General features: G+C 30.4%; 1 protein-coding gene across 1 annotated transcript; it reads left to right on the plus strand.

Moving 5' to 3' along the window:
* The first annotated feature begins 7,631 nt into the window (after positions 1–7,631).
* On the plus strand, positions 7,632–15,474 carry LOC124353042 (isopentenyl-diphosphate Delta-isomerase 1-like). The gene is made up of 2 exons (XM_046802842.1): positions 7,632–7,722; positions 12,109–15,474. The coding sequence occupies exon 2, from the start codon at positions 12,132–12,134 to the stop codon at positions 12,864–12,866; it is 735 nt and encodes a 244-aa protein (XP_046658798.1). The 5' UTR covers positions 7,632–7,722; positions 12,109–12,131; the 3' UTR covers positions 12,867–15,474.
* The last annotated feature ends 5,622 nt before the right edge of the window (positions 15,475–21,096 follow it).

The following is a 21,096-nucleotide window of genomic DNA, read 5'->3' on the forward strand; positions in this document are numbered from 1 at the left end:
TTCCATTGTTTTTATCAATGTAAATTCTATTTTTTAAATTATACAATTTTATATTAGCAGTTGTGACTAATATGTTGGCTCAAAGAGAAACATAATTTCTCCCTTCTTGTCTTCTTTTTGGGCCACATTTAATTTATTTTCTGCAGTTTAAAAGACTAAATCTAAAAAACTAAAAGAATACAATCTAGCTTGGTTCATGCAATTTTAACACTTGTTCAATATAACTAGTGTTATTGTACACTACGTACGTATAGTCCCAGCGGAGCAAGTACTTTTTGTGATTCAGTGTTTATTGAAATTGTGTGTGTGTGTGTGTGCGCGCATGCGCGCATTTATACATTTTTCCATGCATTACAACAGTTAAAAGCGTACATAATTTTATATGGAATTTTATGATCTAGTGTTAAAATGTTTGTAATTACATTTAGGAACTTTATTCTTTAAAAAATTCATAATATTAGTTTTTAGGGTATTCATTTTAAAAACTTCAACTATCCGCCATCTTTAAACATGATGCGAGAATATAATATTAATTTTTATAATTATTTGAAATTGCATGAAAAATAATTGTACCAAATTTCTCATATCTTATATACTGGTTCCTGAAATAAAAACTAAAAAACACATATAGACAGACAAATGGTAAACAAAAAGAGATGAATAATTGCTTGCACTTACTTTCTAGCTGGTCCATGAAACAATATCTTAAAGTTTTTTAGAGAGTTTTGTTGCATTCTGTATATATAAAACAATACCCCCTCACAATAATAAAAAACATATTAAATCTTTGATTGGTAGTTGTTTACTGTCTATAAGTAATCAGTGTATCCTGTACTCCCTATTTGCAGAGTGATTGTTAATGATGGTAAACACATTTATTTGTAATTAATGACTAACATGTTCTTAAAACTTCTATTAATTAAAATCAATTATTTTTCATTAACCTAAAACCATAAATTATTTAGCTATAATGGTAATAGGCAGTATTAAAACATCTCAATTTAACAAAATTATTTTCGTGTACTCAGTATGGGAGCGCTTAAGAATTTTTGTAAACTAATTACACAAATGTGTTACCATTTCTAAATCATAGGGTTGATGTTTTAAAGTCCAAAATCACAAAGCCCAAAATATCATCTGTTTTTGAAAATTGCCTTACTCTTTATTACTAACACTGGTATGTCAGTCAAGAAATACTTTTTTAATGTTATGGTTCTGTCCAAAAAACTAAGGCATTTCATTTGAATAAAAATTATTTTAAACTATTTAAGTTGACAGATGTTTAATTTTTCTACTAGTACGGTTTTGTTTCAAAAAATTAATAGTTCATATTATTTTATGTTTGTTTATAAAAGATTAATAAATAACTAAAGGAGATTAATTTATACCACATATGTACACACACATAAGAATCCATACAAGAAGAAGAACATACTCCTATACAAATATAAATCAATCGAGTTTAAAATTAAGATAAACTAGCAACCCATTTTAGAGTTAAAATTAACATAAAACAAATTATCATACATATAAGATAGAAATACATAAACTATTGTAAAATTGAATCATCAAATAAAATAATTTCTTTAGACCAAATACCACAGAATACATTAAATCTTAATATCAAGGAGATTGTTATGCAAAATAAGTTTACAACACCTGGAGTTTATAAAGTGAATTTAGATCAGCTGGTGACTTTACAATAATGGAATTTTATTCTTTTGAATGATGGCTTAATATGAGACTGAGAAAAACCTTTTTACATCAAAGTTAATCAACATTTTGAGTTATTAAATACAGTAATACATTTTATTATTTGTGTTAAATTGGTGAATCTCGATTTTTGTAAAAGAACAGAATAGACATATACTAGATGATGAACGTGAATATTGGATGACAACCAGAACTCTCAGATCTTCAAGGATTACTACTACCAGTATTAAATCCACACTAAACCGACAAGGATGATTGGAAGATGAATAAGTGTCAATCGAACACACAAACTAAAACTGGATTTGAACTCAAGTAAGATCTACCCAATTTATGATTCCAAATCTTTCAACATTCGAACCTATTTTGTATAAATTCAAATCTTAACATGCACCACAACCTTTTCTATGTTGGATATAATTTTTTTTATGTGCCCATGGCAGTATAATTCATGAAACTCTGTATCATACATGTGACAAATAAACTCAATAATAATTGTAAATCAAACATTTATTTATTTATATCAATAGCTAGTTAAGCAAGGGCAAAAGAACGAGTTAATAAATAAATAAAAGAAAAAGTCAAATTAATACTACTTAACTATAATCTCCTTTTACTATTATTCCCAGGAGGAAATGAATTGTTCACCCCATCCATAGATAATGAACTGTGGACTGATCTTAACCTCCAGAATACACTGAGTATTTCTTCTGTTTTTTTTTTCAACTCAATATTTGTGAATGTGTACAAATAAAATAATTGATAAACCACATTTTAAATACAATTATTTGCCACAGACCTTTCTATACTATCTTGAATGTATTCATTAACAGGAATAATTTTGTTAAGGATGTGAATTTTTATTTATTATTAACTGTGAAACATTGTTTCTCATTGAAGCGAATTTTTGTCTTAATATTCCTAAAAAAGACAAAAATAAATAGCAATTATTGGTTGGAATATATATTTTTTTACAATTTTAATAAATCTTTGCTCCTTAACGAGCTTACCTCCAAAGTGTAAATGTACACAACGGAGCTATGGTGAGAACATTTGATTTAATACAAATTAATGTAGAGTTTAGTTCCGCATAACCTTCCACTCTGTGCAGAGTCTGATGTCTGACACTGTCACAAAAGTGACTCATGGAATCTGGAGCCCACGTCCGTCTACAGAGATCCCAGAAAGTTGATGTTGAATACACCCAAAACGAACTTTGCATCGTTTTTCGACATCAGAGACACGTAGACTATGAGATTAAAAGCAGCCATCCAGTATAATGTATATGAAGAGGTCTGAATCAAAAGATCAAAATTCAGATATATAACTCAGTTGTTTCTCAGGATATCCACTATCCAGTGGACAGAAAAGTAGAAAAACATAGAGGAAATCTTCCAACCCTCTACAAACACATACAGATAGAAGATACTTTTTGCCAGCATTAAGAGTAATAGGCTGTTGATGCTCAGCCTAATACTATAGAGGCACATGCACTATAACCAAACATTTCTTTAGCATCTTCTGTAGATCCTTGAAATTCCTAGTGTTTGGTACAAACCATGTGGGGCCAAATTCAAATATTACCACTATGCTATTTTCACTAAAACCATTGTAAAAATTTGTTTAAATAAATAGCATATTATGTACTTGGGTAGAGTTGTAGTATTAAGAGTTTGGGCTTGACAGCAGGGATCACTTTTGGCTGGTTTTTACCTTCAATTTGAACCTCTGAGCACTGGGCACAGCAAAAACCGATGTGTCACTTTAATCTGTGCAACCTTATGGGTGTCCATGAGCGGCACATCACTAACCGCAAATATCGAGATTCTGGGGTGCAAGGCTAATTAGATAGGTCTAGTCTACTGCAGGAGATGACTGTTGGAGTTTGTGCGGTTTGTTCCCTGAGTGTCAGAGGCTCTTACTAGCCTCAACAAGAACAAGGGTGTGCCACCTCTGCCTGCTTTGACTGGGGAGGCTGGTTCAGAGCTAGCCTCCCCTTCTTCCGAGGGGGGCAGGGACATGACTTTGAGATTGGTGCCCTAATTCTACCTCGTGGATCTCGATAAGAGGCGGCCCCTACCCCCTAACCTTACCCATCCTGAATATCATGTTACTCCGGAAGCAGCGCTAAAGTTCTTATAGGACTAAGTGAAATTTATAAGCTGCTTGTTCTAAAAGAACAAAAAAAAATATATAATGAAGATCTCCACACTTCAATAAATTAATGATAGTATGAAAGATATAAACTCTCGTTACAGGTGTTATTTTAAGTTGAACCCTACCTTTCCAGCATATATTTTTATCTTTTGATTTTGCGCCCTTCCCTGAACGTCGTCCCATGCGGCCGCATGAATTGTAGGAGCTTCGAGCCGCCCTTGCTGGTAGTGCTTTAAACGACATCCAGGACCGCCTTGTCCTTATATGTGGCCGGCTAGGGCACAAAATTTGCAAAAACCCTTATCGACGACTTTTTTAAATTGAAAAATATAAATTAAATTGAAGTTTAGTACTTCTGCTAGCTACTAGCTTAGGCAGACGAATTACTAGGTAATGAAAGATGTAGGGTAATTTATTTACGTTGTTTTAGGAAGTATGCCCTAACGCTACTCAGTTTGGAAACCTCACTGTGCTTAGCGAAGTGCAAAGTGGCAACATCGCACTCCCCGCAACACCACCACAAACTGGGTTCAACACGACGGCGGAGTATCATGGATAAATGACATGACCTTCAAGTCAGGTAATGAATTGTAAGTCATGAGGGCGCCGAGTTGTTTGCAATGGTAGTGCAATTGTTATTTTTGTGCATTTTCACAGTCAGTCAGTGAGTGAGACTGATAATTACGAGCACGAAAGAACGTTTGGATTGGCAGGTAAGTATGCTATGACAAGCAAGCGCCGTGTCATAGTCAACGGCCTCCTTACCTTGCGTGGATATACAATAATACCTAATAATATTCTTTATTGCAGGAAACAACTGACAATAATAGTATCGCAAGAGTCATATAAAGAAATAAAAGGCCTATTCTAATAACTAATTCAGTATAAAATGGTTACTGACAAATTTAATTGTTAAATAACATCAAAATATCGTTTCGGCCCGTAAGCACGATAAGCAATAGTGTATCTATTGGTAACTCTGCAACTGCATATATGAATGCACTATTATTCACAGTTGTAACTGTGCAATATTTTTAATATTTTATTACATTTAATTAATTTTTACTTTTCAGAAAAGTAAAAAGGAGAGAAAAGAATCGACAAAAAAGGCTAAAGGGTTTTTTGAGAAATATTTCATTAAACCAAATGACATCTCTACTTACAAACGAAATAGATAATGAAAACAACCAGCTCCAACCTGAACCTCAAAGCATGTCCTAATCATTTCGTTGAAATGGAAATAGGCGCTACCGATGCAGCCAAGAAATTATCGCCGGAAGAATCAAGTCCGCGCATAGTTACGATTGTTTATGCGGATCCAGTCCATTGCAACAATCTAAATATTAGTTTTAAAAGCTTACGGACTACTTTAGTAGAGCATGGACATGATAAGCCAATCACTATACAGCAGTGTTCTGTATTGTGTGGTCAATCGACAAGGAATTGCACCCATCGATCTACAAGCTGAAGAACGAAATAGGAATTATTAGAACCAGAATAGGCAAGAAAACCGACCGAGACGATCTTTTCAGCGCATGGCAGGAAAGATTGCAAAGGAATGGCTCACTATGGACACCAACTCTCATCAAGAACATAAGAAGGTGGACAGAGAGAAAGCATGGGGAAATCGACTTCTACATGACTCAGTTTTTAACTGGCCATGGTTCCTTTGGCAGCTGTCTGAAGAGGTTTCACCTGACAGATGACGATGGTTGCTGATACTGTAGAGAGGTGGACTCAACATACCACACCTTCTTTCTATGCCAACGATGGGGGGAATAAAGGGAGCTCTTGAAGAACTTGGCTTAAAATCATCAACTAGCCCTAGACAGTATTGTACTCCATATATTGAAAAATGAAGACACATGGAATGCAACCAGGAGATTTATACATGGCACTCTCCAAAAAAGATAAAGGATGAGAGGCTGAGGGGAGACATATGAAAGCTGTGACAAGATGTCCGTCTAAGTAAGGAGGCTAGACACTTCTAGGCTGAAGTAATACTTAAAGTGGTTCCAGCCTAGAAGAACAAAGGAAAGGGTCGTTTTTTTAGTGGGTAAGAGTCTGGCACATCCAGAAGTACGGGCGTCTGGGTGTCCGTGAGGATTTTCAAACCCCCTGCGAACAGGAAACAAATCAACGGTGGTTTATATTCAAAATTATTAAATCGCCTCTTAATCCCGATTATTTAGTGTTGGGTTTTAAGTCCTCATATATACATGATTTTTACATGATATCGATGCTTCATGGATATTGGTTTATATAGTTCAGTTCAGAAGTTAATAGGGAGGGTGGGACTTTAGTGACATACATACTTAAATTTACTAACAAGAAATTTACGTTATAACCACTTCAGCTCATTTGTCGCTTCCATGATAAATTGTCACTTATTTTTCACTAAAATTGCAAGACTTGGCACCGAGGAGAATTAATCAGGTAATTTAGGCTTTTCTACAACAGGTTATAGAAAAATTCCAAAATGAGCATTAACTTCTACTGTTCCATAATAGGAAAGTGTGCTGTAGAATCAGACAGTCAATTTATTTAAAGTAATCTGCACCTTCTTGCCTCATTTCTTCTTAACATATTCCACATAATTTCCAATTCTGGGAACACTATCATAAGCATTGATATTTTATCCCAACATTATTGAGAGAATTCGCGTCCGTTAGAAGAAAACCTCATCTGTATAGCCTCTCTTTACTCATTGCTCCTGGACAGATTTAAAATGTATCCAAGACGAACTTTGCTGAAATTTTATTAAAAAAATGCTAACTCTCAAGTTATCTATTATCAGTTTTGTTACAAATTTCTGCAATTTAGAGAGCGTGTTCTTAGCTGTACGAGACGCACTTATACCTTGTTATTTCTATCAAAATAAACCAACATAGTGATAATTATAAAGATATGGAATGTTTTTACTCTGTATATATGACCACTGTACTTAAATTTTACATTTTTATCCTTAAAAATAATATTCGTTTAATTTTCTATTTTGATCAGAACGTTATTATGCGTAATATACGTTATTATATAATATATATAATAACGTTCTGATCAAAATAGAAATTAAACGAATATTATTTTTAAGGGTGATCAAATGGTGTGGCCAAATTGTGTGGTATATATATATATATATATATATATATATTATATATATATATATATATATATTATATATACACCACACAATTTGGTCACACCATTTGGTCACCCTTAAAAATAATATATATATATATATGTCTTAAGTCTTTTTAGTATTTGGTAAATTTAAATTTCCGAAGTAATCAAAATATATTTACTAGTGCTTGTAAATATAATTAAAACTGCTAAATGTGTTTTCTTTGTAACTCATGTTACTCCTTGTATACTGTTACTACGCAGGACAGATAGTCATTCAATTTCAATATAAACAAGCTACAAACCTTTTGTGCGGTAAATAGATTCAGAATAGCTCATGATAGGGGTAACCATTATTCACGGGAGTAAGATTTTTGTTACTTTTTCTTATATATTTACTTTTGTTATGCAGCTACACACAATTTTCTTAGTGTATTTGCCTAGATTTCGTTATATTCAACCTATAATGCTTTTTATTTGAATAGATCAAATTTGTAGTATTTAATTTTGCGCTACTTTATAATCTTAGTATGGTCCTTGCAATGTTTCTAGCATTATATAGTATGGTATACATTTGGACCAAATGTGAACATTTCTATTGTCGACATTGGTCACACTGGGCATTGGTAAACAACGGGAACGGACAGAAGTAGAGCAGCAGACCACTATTTAAAACGTTTGAAATGTCTGATCATGTCATTTATTGTGTCTGTGTAAGAGGAACGAGGAGTTGAGGTATGTTGTTTTCTATTTTTCTGCTTCCGTGCAATATTAAAATAATTCTTTTTAATTAAGAATCATGATGTAGTTGAATTATGTTACTCTGAAAGACATATTATATAGGTAGAGGCCTAGTTTAATTTTTTTTTACTGCAAGATTATTATTATTTCTAAACTTTTATTATTTGATCAATTACAGTCTACCTCATTTCTGTGCATTATATTAATGGTAAGAGTCAATATTTAAAATAAGAAGTGCCCATGTACCCAGGCTTGTATTAAGTACGATTAGTATTTCTGGCCGATTTGCAATAGAATTTTACAATTGCATAACAATATAATGTATAGCCTATGCATTACATTTTACTATGCACACATTCTTAAGAAAACACAGACTAAAGAATTCTTACACAGGTTTCTTATTTTAAGGTTTTAAAATTCATAAAAAAATACACTTTAATCCTATTTTATTGTGTGACAGGGTACGGTTATATACAACTCAAAAAGAAATTTATTTAATAAACTATTCAATACAGTTTAAAAAAATACTTGTAGCCTGAATTTCAGTAATGATAATAAATTTGCAAAAGAAAGAATTTTTCTAGTGTAATACCAAATAATTTGAATAACCTAAGAAATTTGATTTTTTACCAAATTATATCCTACTTGGAAATAATTTGGAAATAATACTTGGAAATCACAAATAACAGCTGCCAGACTGAAAAAAGTAATATAACTCCAGGGGTGTGAGTAACTAAAATTTGAAGTAACTACAATATCAGTTCTGACAACCTCACATAACAAAAGTACAGTAATAAGAACCAAATTTGTGTCTGGATATAACTATTATAATTAATGTATATCTTCCAGAAGGTTAAAGGTTCGAGTATTTTGGATATATATTGAAATAGTTAGGTATATCCCGATTATAAAATGGTTTCAATGGGGTTTATGAACTATTTTAAGAGATTTATTTTAGACAGAAAACATATAAATAGTAATACCAGCCAGTTTTAATTGAAACAATGACCCTGAGATGGTAAATTGCTCACAACAATTTATCCTTTTAATTGTTAGGAACTGAGCATGTTGGTAAATTGTCAGTTGCGAGAAATGTCATAGTTCTAGTCTAAGTTTTAGAATTATGCTGTTTGCACCAATGTCTACTTGTAAAGAGTTTTACTTGCTGAATTCAAGTGAGAAACATTCAATACAATATGTCTTAAGACAATATTAAACCATCTGACATGTTTCATTAGTTAAAAAAAATAGATTATTTCGTACATCTCCGCACATGTATATTATATATCTGTTGCATTAACGATTGATTTTATAACAATTTTCTTATTTAAATATAGATCATGTAAATATTATTTTTTGTCAGATTTTAAAATGTTATAAAATATAAATAACAGACAAACAGAATAGTTATTACCTTTTTTGTGCTGTTTTTACAACCTTTGTTATTATTTTATAAACTAAACACAATATTCACAAAAATACTGCCAAACATAAATACTTGCCAAAACCTTTTGTTTCATACTGTATTTTAAGTTATGTATTATAACAGATTTTTACACACTGTCATTAATTTTTAAAATTGTAATAACATAATTATGTACTTTTTATAAATACGAGTATTATGTGCTTTGCCATGCAGCACTATGCTTGAATGGTATAACAATATGTAGCTTTATGTCCAAAAAGTGACAGTTTGATTTTTTGAATAAAGAAAACATGCCAAAATAGTGAATTGGGTAACTTTTTACCTATCTGACAGTGAATAAAACTAAACATGGGTACTTGAAACCTGCTGACTTTGCTGGAGTAACTTTCACTCTCACTTCCACAGCATGAAAGTGACACATGAGATAATTCGTGGAACACTTCAGCACAGAGTTTTAAATCAAAGTTCTTTGTTTTGCAGCTTGAACTCGTACACTGAACTATAACATGTGTGTTATTTAAGAATATTTGCCTCCCAAAGTACAACAAATATATTTTTATAGTTTTTGGCTAATAGCTTGCTTTCTATTGCACAGAACTGACCAAAATAATGTCTGTTCAAATACTGTGGTTAAAGTATTTAAGACATCACCACTCAGGGTCTATGAATCCGTGTGAACAAAAACTGTTAGATTTCTTTAGAAAATATATGGTATTCCCAGCATTTTTTGTTCCTGAATCATGTGGCATCTACTTTACTTCACATAACAATTCAGAATTTTGACATTTACTATCATAGAAGGCTAAATTTGGTTTTTCTGAGTTTATAATATTTAATGTAATAAATGAAGTGTTTAACGAAATAAAATATTTATTAAGGTATATTTTTGTTTACTATTTAGTTTATTGAGTTTGGCTCAATATAAAAAATTAAAACCTCTATTCAGTAAATAACGTAGTTATCTTATTGATTATTGATAATATCTTTTATTACAAATGCACAACAATCAGTATGATACAATTCATATATCGTTAAAGTACATTTTTCCAGGAAAACGATTCAGAAATATTTACAATTAAAATATACAGGATTAGATAAACATATGTAATGCATAACATTTGATTATGTTCCTTTAAAATCTGCTATTTAGTGTGTCAATGAGTTTTTTTCTTGTAGTGCAAAATCTCACAAGCTAGTTTAATGTATCATTATTGATGTTGTTATATACATTCTTTGTATCCTGACAATAAATGCTTTGATTTGATTTGATTTGATTTACGTAAATTCTTGTTAACATTACTATAAAATTTCAAAGCCATGATAATACATTTCTCACAGTAAATGTTTCGGTAAGTTAACAATGTGCAATATATATCTTAATAAACCGGTCGGTTTAATTTCACTGCTATATGAAATTTAATTCCACAGTATGAGTCTAAAACAGTAGCAAACATTATTTTATCAAAGATTGGTAATATACATTTTTTAATGGTAAAATTGTGCGTTAGGAGAAACAGCAATTTTTTATAATCTTCATTGGATTAGACATTTGTACTCTAAGGATTGAATACAGGACTTAAATAATCCATTTACAAAACCCACCGTAAATAATTCATAACAAAAAACTATGTTGGTCAACTTGAGTATACTACAAAAATATTAATCACAAATTTGAAACCAATTCTTGGGAAAACAACATAAAATTTATTGAATTCTTGACTAGAAAACTATTGAACCTTTAAATATTCTATTATTACTAAAATCATGGATATTAAAGGACCAAATTCCTTTATACTGTACAACATTTCATGTTACCTTAAATGTCTTACAGGTACAGTTGTGTTCATTAACATCAGGACTACATCCCACTATTTAAAAAAATTAACATTCAATGATTCAGAAACAGTAAATAGCAGATATACTATTGCAAGATAAGAGATTATCATCTCTTATCTCGGGAATGTTTGGAATAATATTTTATTTTAAAAGGGTTAGCCAATGACTGACATACCCTAACAAACTGCGATGTAATGGACATGTAACCCTGGCTGGTCTGTTCATACACAAATGACGCCAGTCTTAAAGTGGTAAATTAAATCAGATATCTTGGTACAGTATGATCATAACTCCTATGATATTGTGTGACCATCACAAGAAAGATATGCTGTATGTAATGTATACAATATAAAGCAACACCTATACATTACATACATTTTGGGATGCGTCAATTAAGTAAATTACTCCAAAATTGTCTAATTTTTACCCTGTACTAAGACAGAATCTCTAACAAATTGGATCACACCATCTAGAGTTCTATTCTTAAAGGGTAACAGTATAATAATTTTAATATTACAAAATTACAATCAAAAGAGTTCTAAAATTAACCAAACATTCCAAAGATAAACTGTTACTGATGTACCATTGGTTGTTATTCAGTCATAAATGCTACCAGAACAGCAATTACAATTTAAACTGTTATAATTATCAGTAGTTCTTAAACGCCACTGATTTAAGTTTTCTGCTGTTGTGTTTGATCTTATTTTGGTCAGATTGGTATACAATTCTAGGTGGATAACTATTTTTTTACAGTGTTAATCACAAATTTGTGTAATTTCTATCATCTGTTGAAAAGACTGTGTCACTTGGATGTAACTAATTGTTATGAACTATATTGGAATTTAATTTACTTAGTTTCAATTTTAGTAATACATAATATAACATTTGTGCCTAACCAGTTTATTATTGTATTTTTTAATTAAATATAAACATGATAATGCACTTGTATCTCTACTATATGCTATAAACGTGTTTTATGTAGTAAAAATATTATTGATAGCCAAATTTATTTACTTGTGTCTATATTTGGCTTCTTTCTTAACTCTGCCTCTCTCTCTTTCTCTCAACAAAATACAATATGTAATTAAGTTAATTCTCTTTTCTCTTTGTTGTTGCAGTTTTACTCTTTCTAAGAAGCAAAATGCTTTCTTCAGTGAGAGTTTCTGTAAGGCGAGCAATGGCAACGAATTTAGCAAAGAAGATTGACCAGGTGCAGGAAGCTGCACTTGTGGAGTCATGTATTTTAGTTGACAAAAACGATAAAGTGATTGGGAGAGCGAGTAAACACGACTGTCACAAAGTTGGGCCTGATGGAAACATTCCTCTCCACCGAGCATTTAGTGTTTTGATATTCAACTCAAGAAATGAGATTTTACTCCAGAAAAGATCTGATATGAAGGTGACATTCCCTGGATTCGTTACAAACGCCTGTTGCAGCCACCCTTTGTTTGACATTGAAGGTGAAACAGAAGAGAAGAATGCTCTAGGTATTCGGCTGGCAGCGCAGCGCAGGCTACAGCACGAGTTAGGCATACCAAAACATGAAATAGACATTGATTCATTGCAGTACTTAACCCGGATTCATTACAAGTTTATTGGTGATGGCGTCTGGGGTGAACATGAGATTGATTACATCCTTATTCTGCATAAGGATGTGACCTTGAACCCTAACCCAAACGAGGTCAGCCAGGTGTGTTTCGTTCCTAAAAATGAGTTCAATACGTTTCTGAACAAGCTGGAAGAACCTGTCTCACCGTGGTTTCGGCTTGTTGTGGAAAACGGGCTCAGTAAATGGTGGGACAATATAAATGATTTGTCAAAATTTTACGATCACGGAAGCATCAATACATTTGAAAGCACGAATCACAATTTGTAGAATGTGACTTCAGTTCTGAACTAAGGTAAAGAAAAGATTAAGTTAAACCATTCTAGTTTAATATGAACAAGGAACAGTGGGTTAAATAGAATGTTTGTATAACAGGGGATGGAAATTACATGTCCACTATTCAGGAGGGGGGGGGGGGCAATTCAGTAACACATGTATACAGATGTTTTGGGACTCAGTAATATTAATTTAGTTTAATCAGAGAATTTCAGTATGTGGTTTTGTTACTTGCTTAAACACAGAAATGGTACAAGTTAAAATTTAAAATTGATTTTAGTCTGAAGGTTAAATTAATTTTAAAAAACTACAGACGTTAACTCATCTAACGTTTTTATGTTTATTTGCAATATTCAAAAAAACATTTTTAAATTTGTACTGTCTACTTTTTAATAATTCATTATTGTTTGGTAATAATATTTATTATTGCTATTTAAATTGTTAATCATGATATAGTATTATCTCCTGAGTTGAAATACCTCTGATAAATCATTGATGATCTATACTCATATTTTTCAAAACCTTATTATAAACTTGTATCCAAATATGAAATGCCCCCTAAAAGTGACCTATTTATAGTTTAATGTGCCTTATTGTATGTATCGTTTATGGAGGTAGTTTAAATTCAGGTATTTCCTATTTCAAACCTAGTTATAAGAAAAGAAAAATAATTTTCTATCAATGTATTTTCTTGAAACCTTTCTTAAAACTATAAAATGCAGAATAAGTTTTAAAATAGATAAACTTATTGTACTTAAACAAGATAGGTATTTTACAAGCTTGCACACAAGTACATACTCCCATATCAATTGTTGCATTTTAAATATTTGATTGGAACTTTTTTTAAAAGGGGAAGCCATGCAATCATTAGTGAAATTTACCCTACAAATTTCGTCAAGCAAGTCACTTGTGCTTAGGGCATGCAGTTATATTTTAAACTAACTTATATGATTTCAAGCTATTTTCTGAAAAGTTCAATGTCACATTTAATTGAAAAGTGTTATGTGTTCGATTAAAAAAAAAAAATGTTCTATTAGTGCTTAACATTTAACTAGATTGAAACATATTGATTAAATAGTGTTTTAGTATTATTAATGGCCTGAAGTTTGATACAGATGAATAAATAGGGATGTACACTATCAGAAACTAGTAACAGTAGTTTGCTGACATGCTTTGCTATAATAGTGAACTATTCATTATTAAATTAAATATCATATTGAAATTTTAGGCTGATATCCGATCATATACAGAGAATGCATACAATAATCAATCTTGTTTTTATTAAAAAGATCAATAATAAAGTTGCAACAAAAAAATTAATCGGACATTTGTATTACAAAAGGGGTGTATCTACTCATAATTACTTCATATATTACAATTTGTCATATTAATTAATATAATTTATGATTAAGAGTTTGTTAAAACTCTGGTAGGATTTCTCAAGAACTTATTGACCCTCACAAAATTTATTAAAACTTGAATTAATAGGAAAGTCAACACAAAAACCATAATTTCAGAAGAATCGTGAAATATTTAATTTTACAGCAAATTAAATAACAATAATGCCTTCTATTTTATAACAATACACAAAGAATAAGAGAAAGTTGAATATACTGTTTCATTTAGGAACAGTAAAATACTGAAACAAAACACAAGTATAAGAAAAAAAACAAGATTTTCTTTTCTTTAATCTTGTGCAACTTGTACAAAGTAGAAGATGACTGAAATTCTAAGATAGAGTAGAAATAGGTAGTAAGAGTTTATTATTTAACATGCCAAAGAATAATAGACTCACTGATAACAACATAGGCCTACATATTGTAACAAACATATTGGAATGAAGGATGTGTCACTGCAGTGTGATTAAGTACACTAATACCTACCATCTCATTCTCACTGATAAAAATGTATTCAGATATTTAACCAAATTGAACATAACAGTAATAGCTTCAATACGCTACTAAAAATTGTCAACAATGGCAAAGATTATATTTGTGATTGTCAGATTGCAGATTATGCAAAACAAATCAAATAACTTTGTTTTAGAAAATCATTTTAGGTTTCTCTCTGCAAAAACAATTCATGCATTATCATGTGAAAGATTCTACTATGTAAAGTAACTTGAACATTATACAGAGTATGTGTATTTGTAACAAATAAATAGAAAGATAACATTTGTTAAAAAATTATATGCTTATGTAATTAGTAGTTTTATCTGGAAAATTATTTTTCATGTTGTAGGAAGATGTCAATGATCTGAAGATCTTCAAATTTAAGACCTTTGAAATTTTTGAAAGTATCATGTTTTTCATTGCAATTTTCTTTGTTGTTTATTTCATTTCAATATTAATAATTATGTATATTATGTTGTTAATTATACACCATACTTTTTAGAACTTTAGGCTCTAATCTGTTATTTACATTTAAGTATATACAGTAAAAATATATATTTAAAACCCTAGGTTTTGTTGTAGTTTTATAATTGTGTTTTGTTATATTTATCTGTATTTGGGTTTATGATAAAAAATAGTGTTTATATTTATTGTTATTTATTTATTTATAAGAATGCTTGTTATATAGTAATAAACTGTTACATTTGTTATGTCTTCAATAATTATTTGGCCTGCATTTCAAGTTACTAAAGCAAATTCAATTTTTTGTTCAAAACAAACTCAGTATATAATTTGAGAGATCTAGTAATTTTGTTCAAAAGAAAGTCATTTACTTTGCCTGGCACTCAAATTTTATCTTTTGCAACAGAAGTATTAATAGGATTGAAATTAAAAACTAAGCAATTTAATATGTTATATACAATTTGGTCATTTGTGTCTAACCTTCCATCAATTTGGGGATTGTGTAGCAGACATTTTGTTCGGTAAATCTAGTTCTGTTCTTTAAAGCACAAACAGTGCAAATATACTAAATATTTTATTCAAAGCTTTAATCCGTTTTCATCTTAGAGTAATTATCTCATTTTTACGAATTAATTTTAAAAGTTTGAGTAGAATATTATTGCCACAGTTAATTTGAGAAACATGTGCTTATTAGTTTTCTGTAATATTTAAATCGTGGTTTCCTTTGTTTGTCATTCATAGCACAAAACCACAATGTTTCAATGGTAACCAATTTCAGCATTGGACGCAATATCTTCTCATAAACTGATGCATAATCAAAATCCTAGTCAAAGGAAAATAAGTCTGGATTTCTCAAAATAAAAAAATTCTTGATTGGCAACTTATTTATATTTTAATACATTTGTTTTTGTATAAAACTATGTCCTTACATACAGGGTGTCCCTTAACTGTCTGGACAAAGGTATACTACGTTATTGCTCATGTAAAGACAAACATATTTCACCATATGAACATGGGTCTCCGATGCTTAGTTTCCCATTTATCTGTCTGTATGTGTTTTTCATAAAAAAACTAATAAATTAAATTATACCAAATTTAGCTCAAATGTTTATAATAACACAGTAAGTTACTGAAAAAAATATAACTGAATTATCTTTAGTATTTTCAATATGGCGCCATTAAAACTTAGAATATCTTACAAACTAGCTTTTTTTCTCTAGAATGCAAGAATAATAGTTTTTAGAGGATTTTAGCACAAATCTAATGACACCAAAATTATTTAAATCTAATAATAAATAACTGATTTAGAGCATATTTACTGTGACAAGACATGGCCCACATTGAGGTTCTCAGCAAATAGCCAACAATGCAAAAACTGAATAAATAGCAGCTCTGTTTATTCATGTCTTGTCACAGTAAATCTGCTCTAAATCAGTTATTTATTATTTGATTTAAATCATTTTAGTGTCATTAGATTTGTGAAAAGCCCCTCTAAAAACTGTTATTCTTGCATTTCAAAAAAAAAAAAAAATGCTAGTTTTTAAGATATTCAAAGTTTAAACATTTTAATGGCTGCCATTTTGAAAATACAAAAGATACTTTAATGATATTCTTTTGAGTAACTGGCCTTGTTATCGTAAACGTTTGAGTAAAATTTTGTATAATTTAATTTATTATTGTTTAAGACATAAATTTTGTTATAAAAAACATCTACAGACAAGACAAATGGGAAACTAAGCATCGGAGAACCATGTTCATATGGTGAAGTATGTTTGTCTTGACCTGAACAATAACGTGGTATACTTTTGTCCAGAGAATTACGGGACACCCTGTATAATGGTGTAGTGCCAATTAAGAATTAACAACAGGGCCATATGATTTCAACAAGATGGAGCAACTTTTCATAGAACAGAATTAGACAGTTTTATGTGAACTTTATTGTAATTGATTTTACATCTTGATGCTCCATGGCCTGCATTATTTCCTGACCTGAGGTCTTACGACCACTGACTATACATGGTATTTGTTTTTAATCTCAACATATTGCTGAACTCATGCAGTGTGTAAGAAATGAAATTAACGCTATTTCTGAATCAGTATTAATAAACAAGTACACAGAAGAGGTGGAAAACTTATGTAGGTATGGAAGAACACCACTTACTATCAATATATATGTATTTATTTAAATATGTTAGTTGAATTTCCATTAAAATATGAGACAAAGACAATAGAGAAATTTCACAAGCCCCCAAGTAATGGGCTTCCCTAGCGCTCAGCCAATAAAAACCACTATATTTCTTGGTTATACCCGCATATCCAATTGCACTTAACCTTAATTCTGAATTTTAAAATGCATTAGTTTCAAATGTTAACAAAATCTCAAATTTTTGTTATTGCTTTCACAATTTTGTACTATACAAATGTTTAAATTCATTTCAGCTCATTACAATCAGAAATTAAGAAATCTAAACAATTATTGCTACCAGTATGATTAGGATTACAACTGGTTACTTCAAAAATGTAAGTATCCATTTTGTAACTGTCATTCTGTGGAGAACTGAGAATGTCTAGCTTTCACCTTCAACAATGAATCTGTTGAACAATGAAGCGGAAATGAAGCTAAAATAAGAAAGCTCAGGTCAAATGTTAGTTTTGTAATATTCAGTTGCATAATGGAAAAGAGGATATCTTATTCTGGGTGGCTGATGTTCAACCATTTTACTATTCATGAAATGAGTGTAAAAATAAACACGAATCAAAACCAGTTTGAGTTAAAACTTTTTTAAATTAAATTAAATATAGTGATTAAACTATTAGGTCAACAAATTTAATAGGATAGTAATGAAAACTAACATGACCCTAGTATTTTTAATGAATCAAGAATAGTGATATAGAGATTTAAAATGACTCTAACATATCTGGAAATTATAATTTTACATTAATATGTAACTCAACATAGTAAGGCCAAATATAACTGTTGTAATGAAATAAATTAACAAAATTAAATCACTTCATTGCATACATGATAGTTGTGAGAGGCTCAAAAACTGAAGTGAACAGAAAAACATTAGTTTTCAGTGGTATAACTAATGGGAAGGGGGTGAGGGTTAGAACACCCTCTTAATCATATGTATAAGAAAAATCAAACTTGTTTGAAATATGGCAGTTAAATGTTTTACTTTGAATTAGGCTTATCTAATATATATATATATATTTATTCCATACCCCCTGTGGTGGTGTGCTCTTCCATCAGACTCTTCTCCCTTTGAAGCAAAGTTCTAGTTACGTCATTGTTAGTATTATACAAGCTTATTGAACTTACATGTTAGAAAATGTTAAAAAAACCGTAACTACGTTACTACAAATGAATTCATAGCAAATGAAATTAGATTACTTTACAAATGCCAAGTAAATAAAGAAGAAATAAATATGTGATTGATAATCAAAAGACTTAAATATATGAAAAAATAATGTATTAATACTATTAAAAAGGAATTGATTCTTATAACTTGAATTGCACCAAGTACCACTTGAAATCAGAATGATATTCTTATTCTCACTTGGATAAAATTGAAATGAGAACATTTTTAAGAATCATTTATTAATAGAGAAAAATCAGTCATTTGAGCACAAAGTGTTTGGGTTTTAAACAATTATTTAACAACTCTATACATAGTCCTATCAAAACTATTACTTCATATGTTTGGAGTTTCAATGTTAATGGGATCATTAATTTAGTGATAACAGTAATAATTTTTTTCCTGACCATCCTCATAAATGATATCTCCCAATGTGTGACTGTTAGAAATCAAAATGTAATGCAATTATTATTCGGACATCCACCTCATATATGAATTTAGTATTCTATAAACTACTTTTGCTTGATATCCAGTACTAACAAACAACATAACAAAATATTGCTAATCAAGTCTAATTTGCAATATCCTGATTGAACTTTTTAACAGACAGTCTGTTTCCATCAAATTTGTAGAACCCTGGGTTTTTGTGAAATTGAAAGGGGTTTTTGATGATAATCTGTTTCATTGAATTTGTACTGTATAAGCACAATACCTGGGTTTTTGAGAAACCAATAGCAGAATTTCTCTTAACAAAGAAATTGATCGTCTGCCTCTTTAGTTATGATAGAGGTCGAAATGGGAGGAGAGACAATCTTCAGCTCGCAATGGATGTTTCAAAACCAGCTTCTTAGCTGCATTTGTTCCAAAACCACCCTTATCAAAATTCAAAACACCTTTTCTCCTACAACGTTATATGAAACTTTATAGTCATTTTTGTCAAGCAAACCAATAAACCAATTGATTGTTATTTATCTTTGGAGAACAAAATATTAACACCTTCACTGCGAGTCTTAGTCACATACTGACTTTAGGCCAGTCAGAATAATAATAAATTACATCCACCGCAGTCGAAGTGTTAATGCCAATCCCTGCGTAAAATTCTTTACAGATTTTTTTTATTTACTAAAAAGGAAGTTTTGTGGATGAGGAACATCTCAATTTTAGTCGCATAACGAATTTTATCTAATTCGGATCGTTCTTTTATCATAGTGGTTGCTTAGAAAAATGTAAACACATACAAATGCATGGATGGACGTCTACAAACCTACAGTTTCTTAAAGGTCCCCAGAACAACATTTTTATTGTAAATAAAACAAAGTGTGTTATTGTCATAATATACTTTCCCCTTTACTCTTTAATAGAGATTTTACTGTAAAGTATTGAACAACAGGAGAAAAATAGCTGTTTTAAGCAACTGATTCAAATTACAATATTGAGCATAATCCAATAAAATGGTAGTAGGATAGGATAGTTTTACAAGCAAGGTTAGGTAAAATAATTTATTAAGAACGGCTTTGTACAAGTGATGGAATTTTATAAAATACTCATAACATTAAACACACAGAGTTACTTTTTACAAGATCTCTCTCTTCTCTTTAGTGAACTAGTATGCATAAATATAACCTACCTACCCTATAAACTGACTGTACATAGTTAAATCACAATAATACATCAAGTACATGTTCACAAAGCCACAGAGCCATATTTTAACACAGAGCAAAAAAAAAACAATAAGTCATACTAATTTCTAACATGGTGTTCTTAAAATTCTTTCATTTTAACCTTCACTGAAACACTCACTCCTTGTTATATGTTGATATAAAATTAAATTTAAATACAATTTATAAAGGAAACAGGATTTTTTCGGACATTTGCCATCGTTCAGTGAAACAAGAAAACAGTAACACTACGTTTCGAGATCTGCAATCTGATCTCTTCTTCAGGTAAAGAACTAACCTAATACATAATTACAAACTAGGTTAAAATAAACAAATCTTACGAAACGTAGTGTTACTGTTTTCTTGTTTCACTGAACGATGGCAAATGTCCGAAAAAATCCTGTTTCCTTCACAATCCTTCCATCGTCAAAAATAACCTTCAAACAAAGAATACAATTTATAATCAGCATTCCGATGCTGGCAATTTCCTGAAATGAGGCGATTGATTTATACTTCACTGTAAACAATTCTGCCAAGTTAGTAACGATGAAAAATATATATTTTACAATAGTGATAAATTCTTTTTATTTTATGCCATCACCAACGGGGGAAAAAATATTTTATTTATATTTTAAAACTATTTGATATAGCAAGTTGAAAATATCACTGACATTGTAAGATTAAATTTGTTTCAAAATTCATTTATGGTTAAATGAAATTATTATTTGATTGAGATATATTGTAATTTGTTGATAATTGTTCATAAATTGGTAATTGTAAAATGACTTATAGTAAGTTTTGTACTGTAAAATGTCAAAAATTTGTGTTAATTCCAAAATATGCGTAGTTTATG

Source organism: Homalodisca vitripennis, chromosome 1, assembly GCF_021130785.1.
Source record: "Homalodisca vitripennis isolate AUS2020 chromosome 1, UT_GWSS_2.1, whole genome shotgun sequence".
NCBI lineage: Eukaryota > Metazoa > Arthropoda > Insecta > Hemiptera > Cicadellidae > Homalodisca > Homalodisca vitripennis.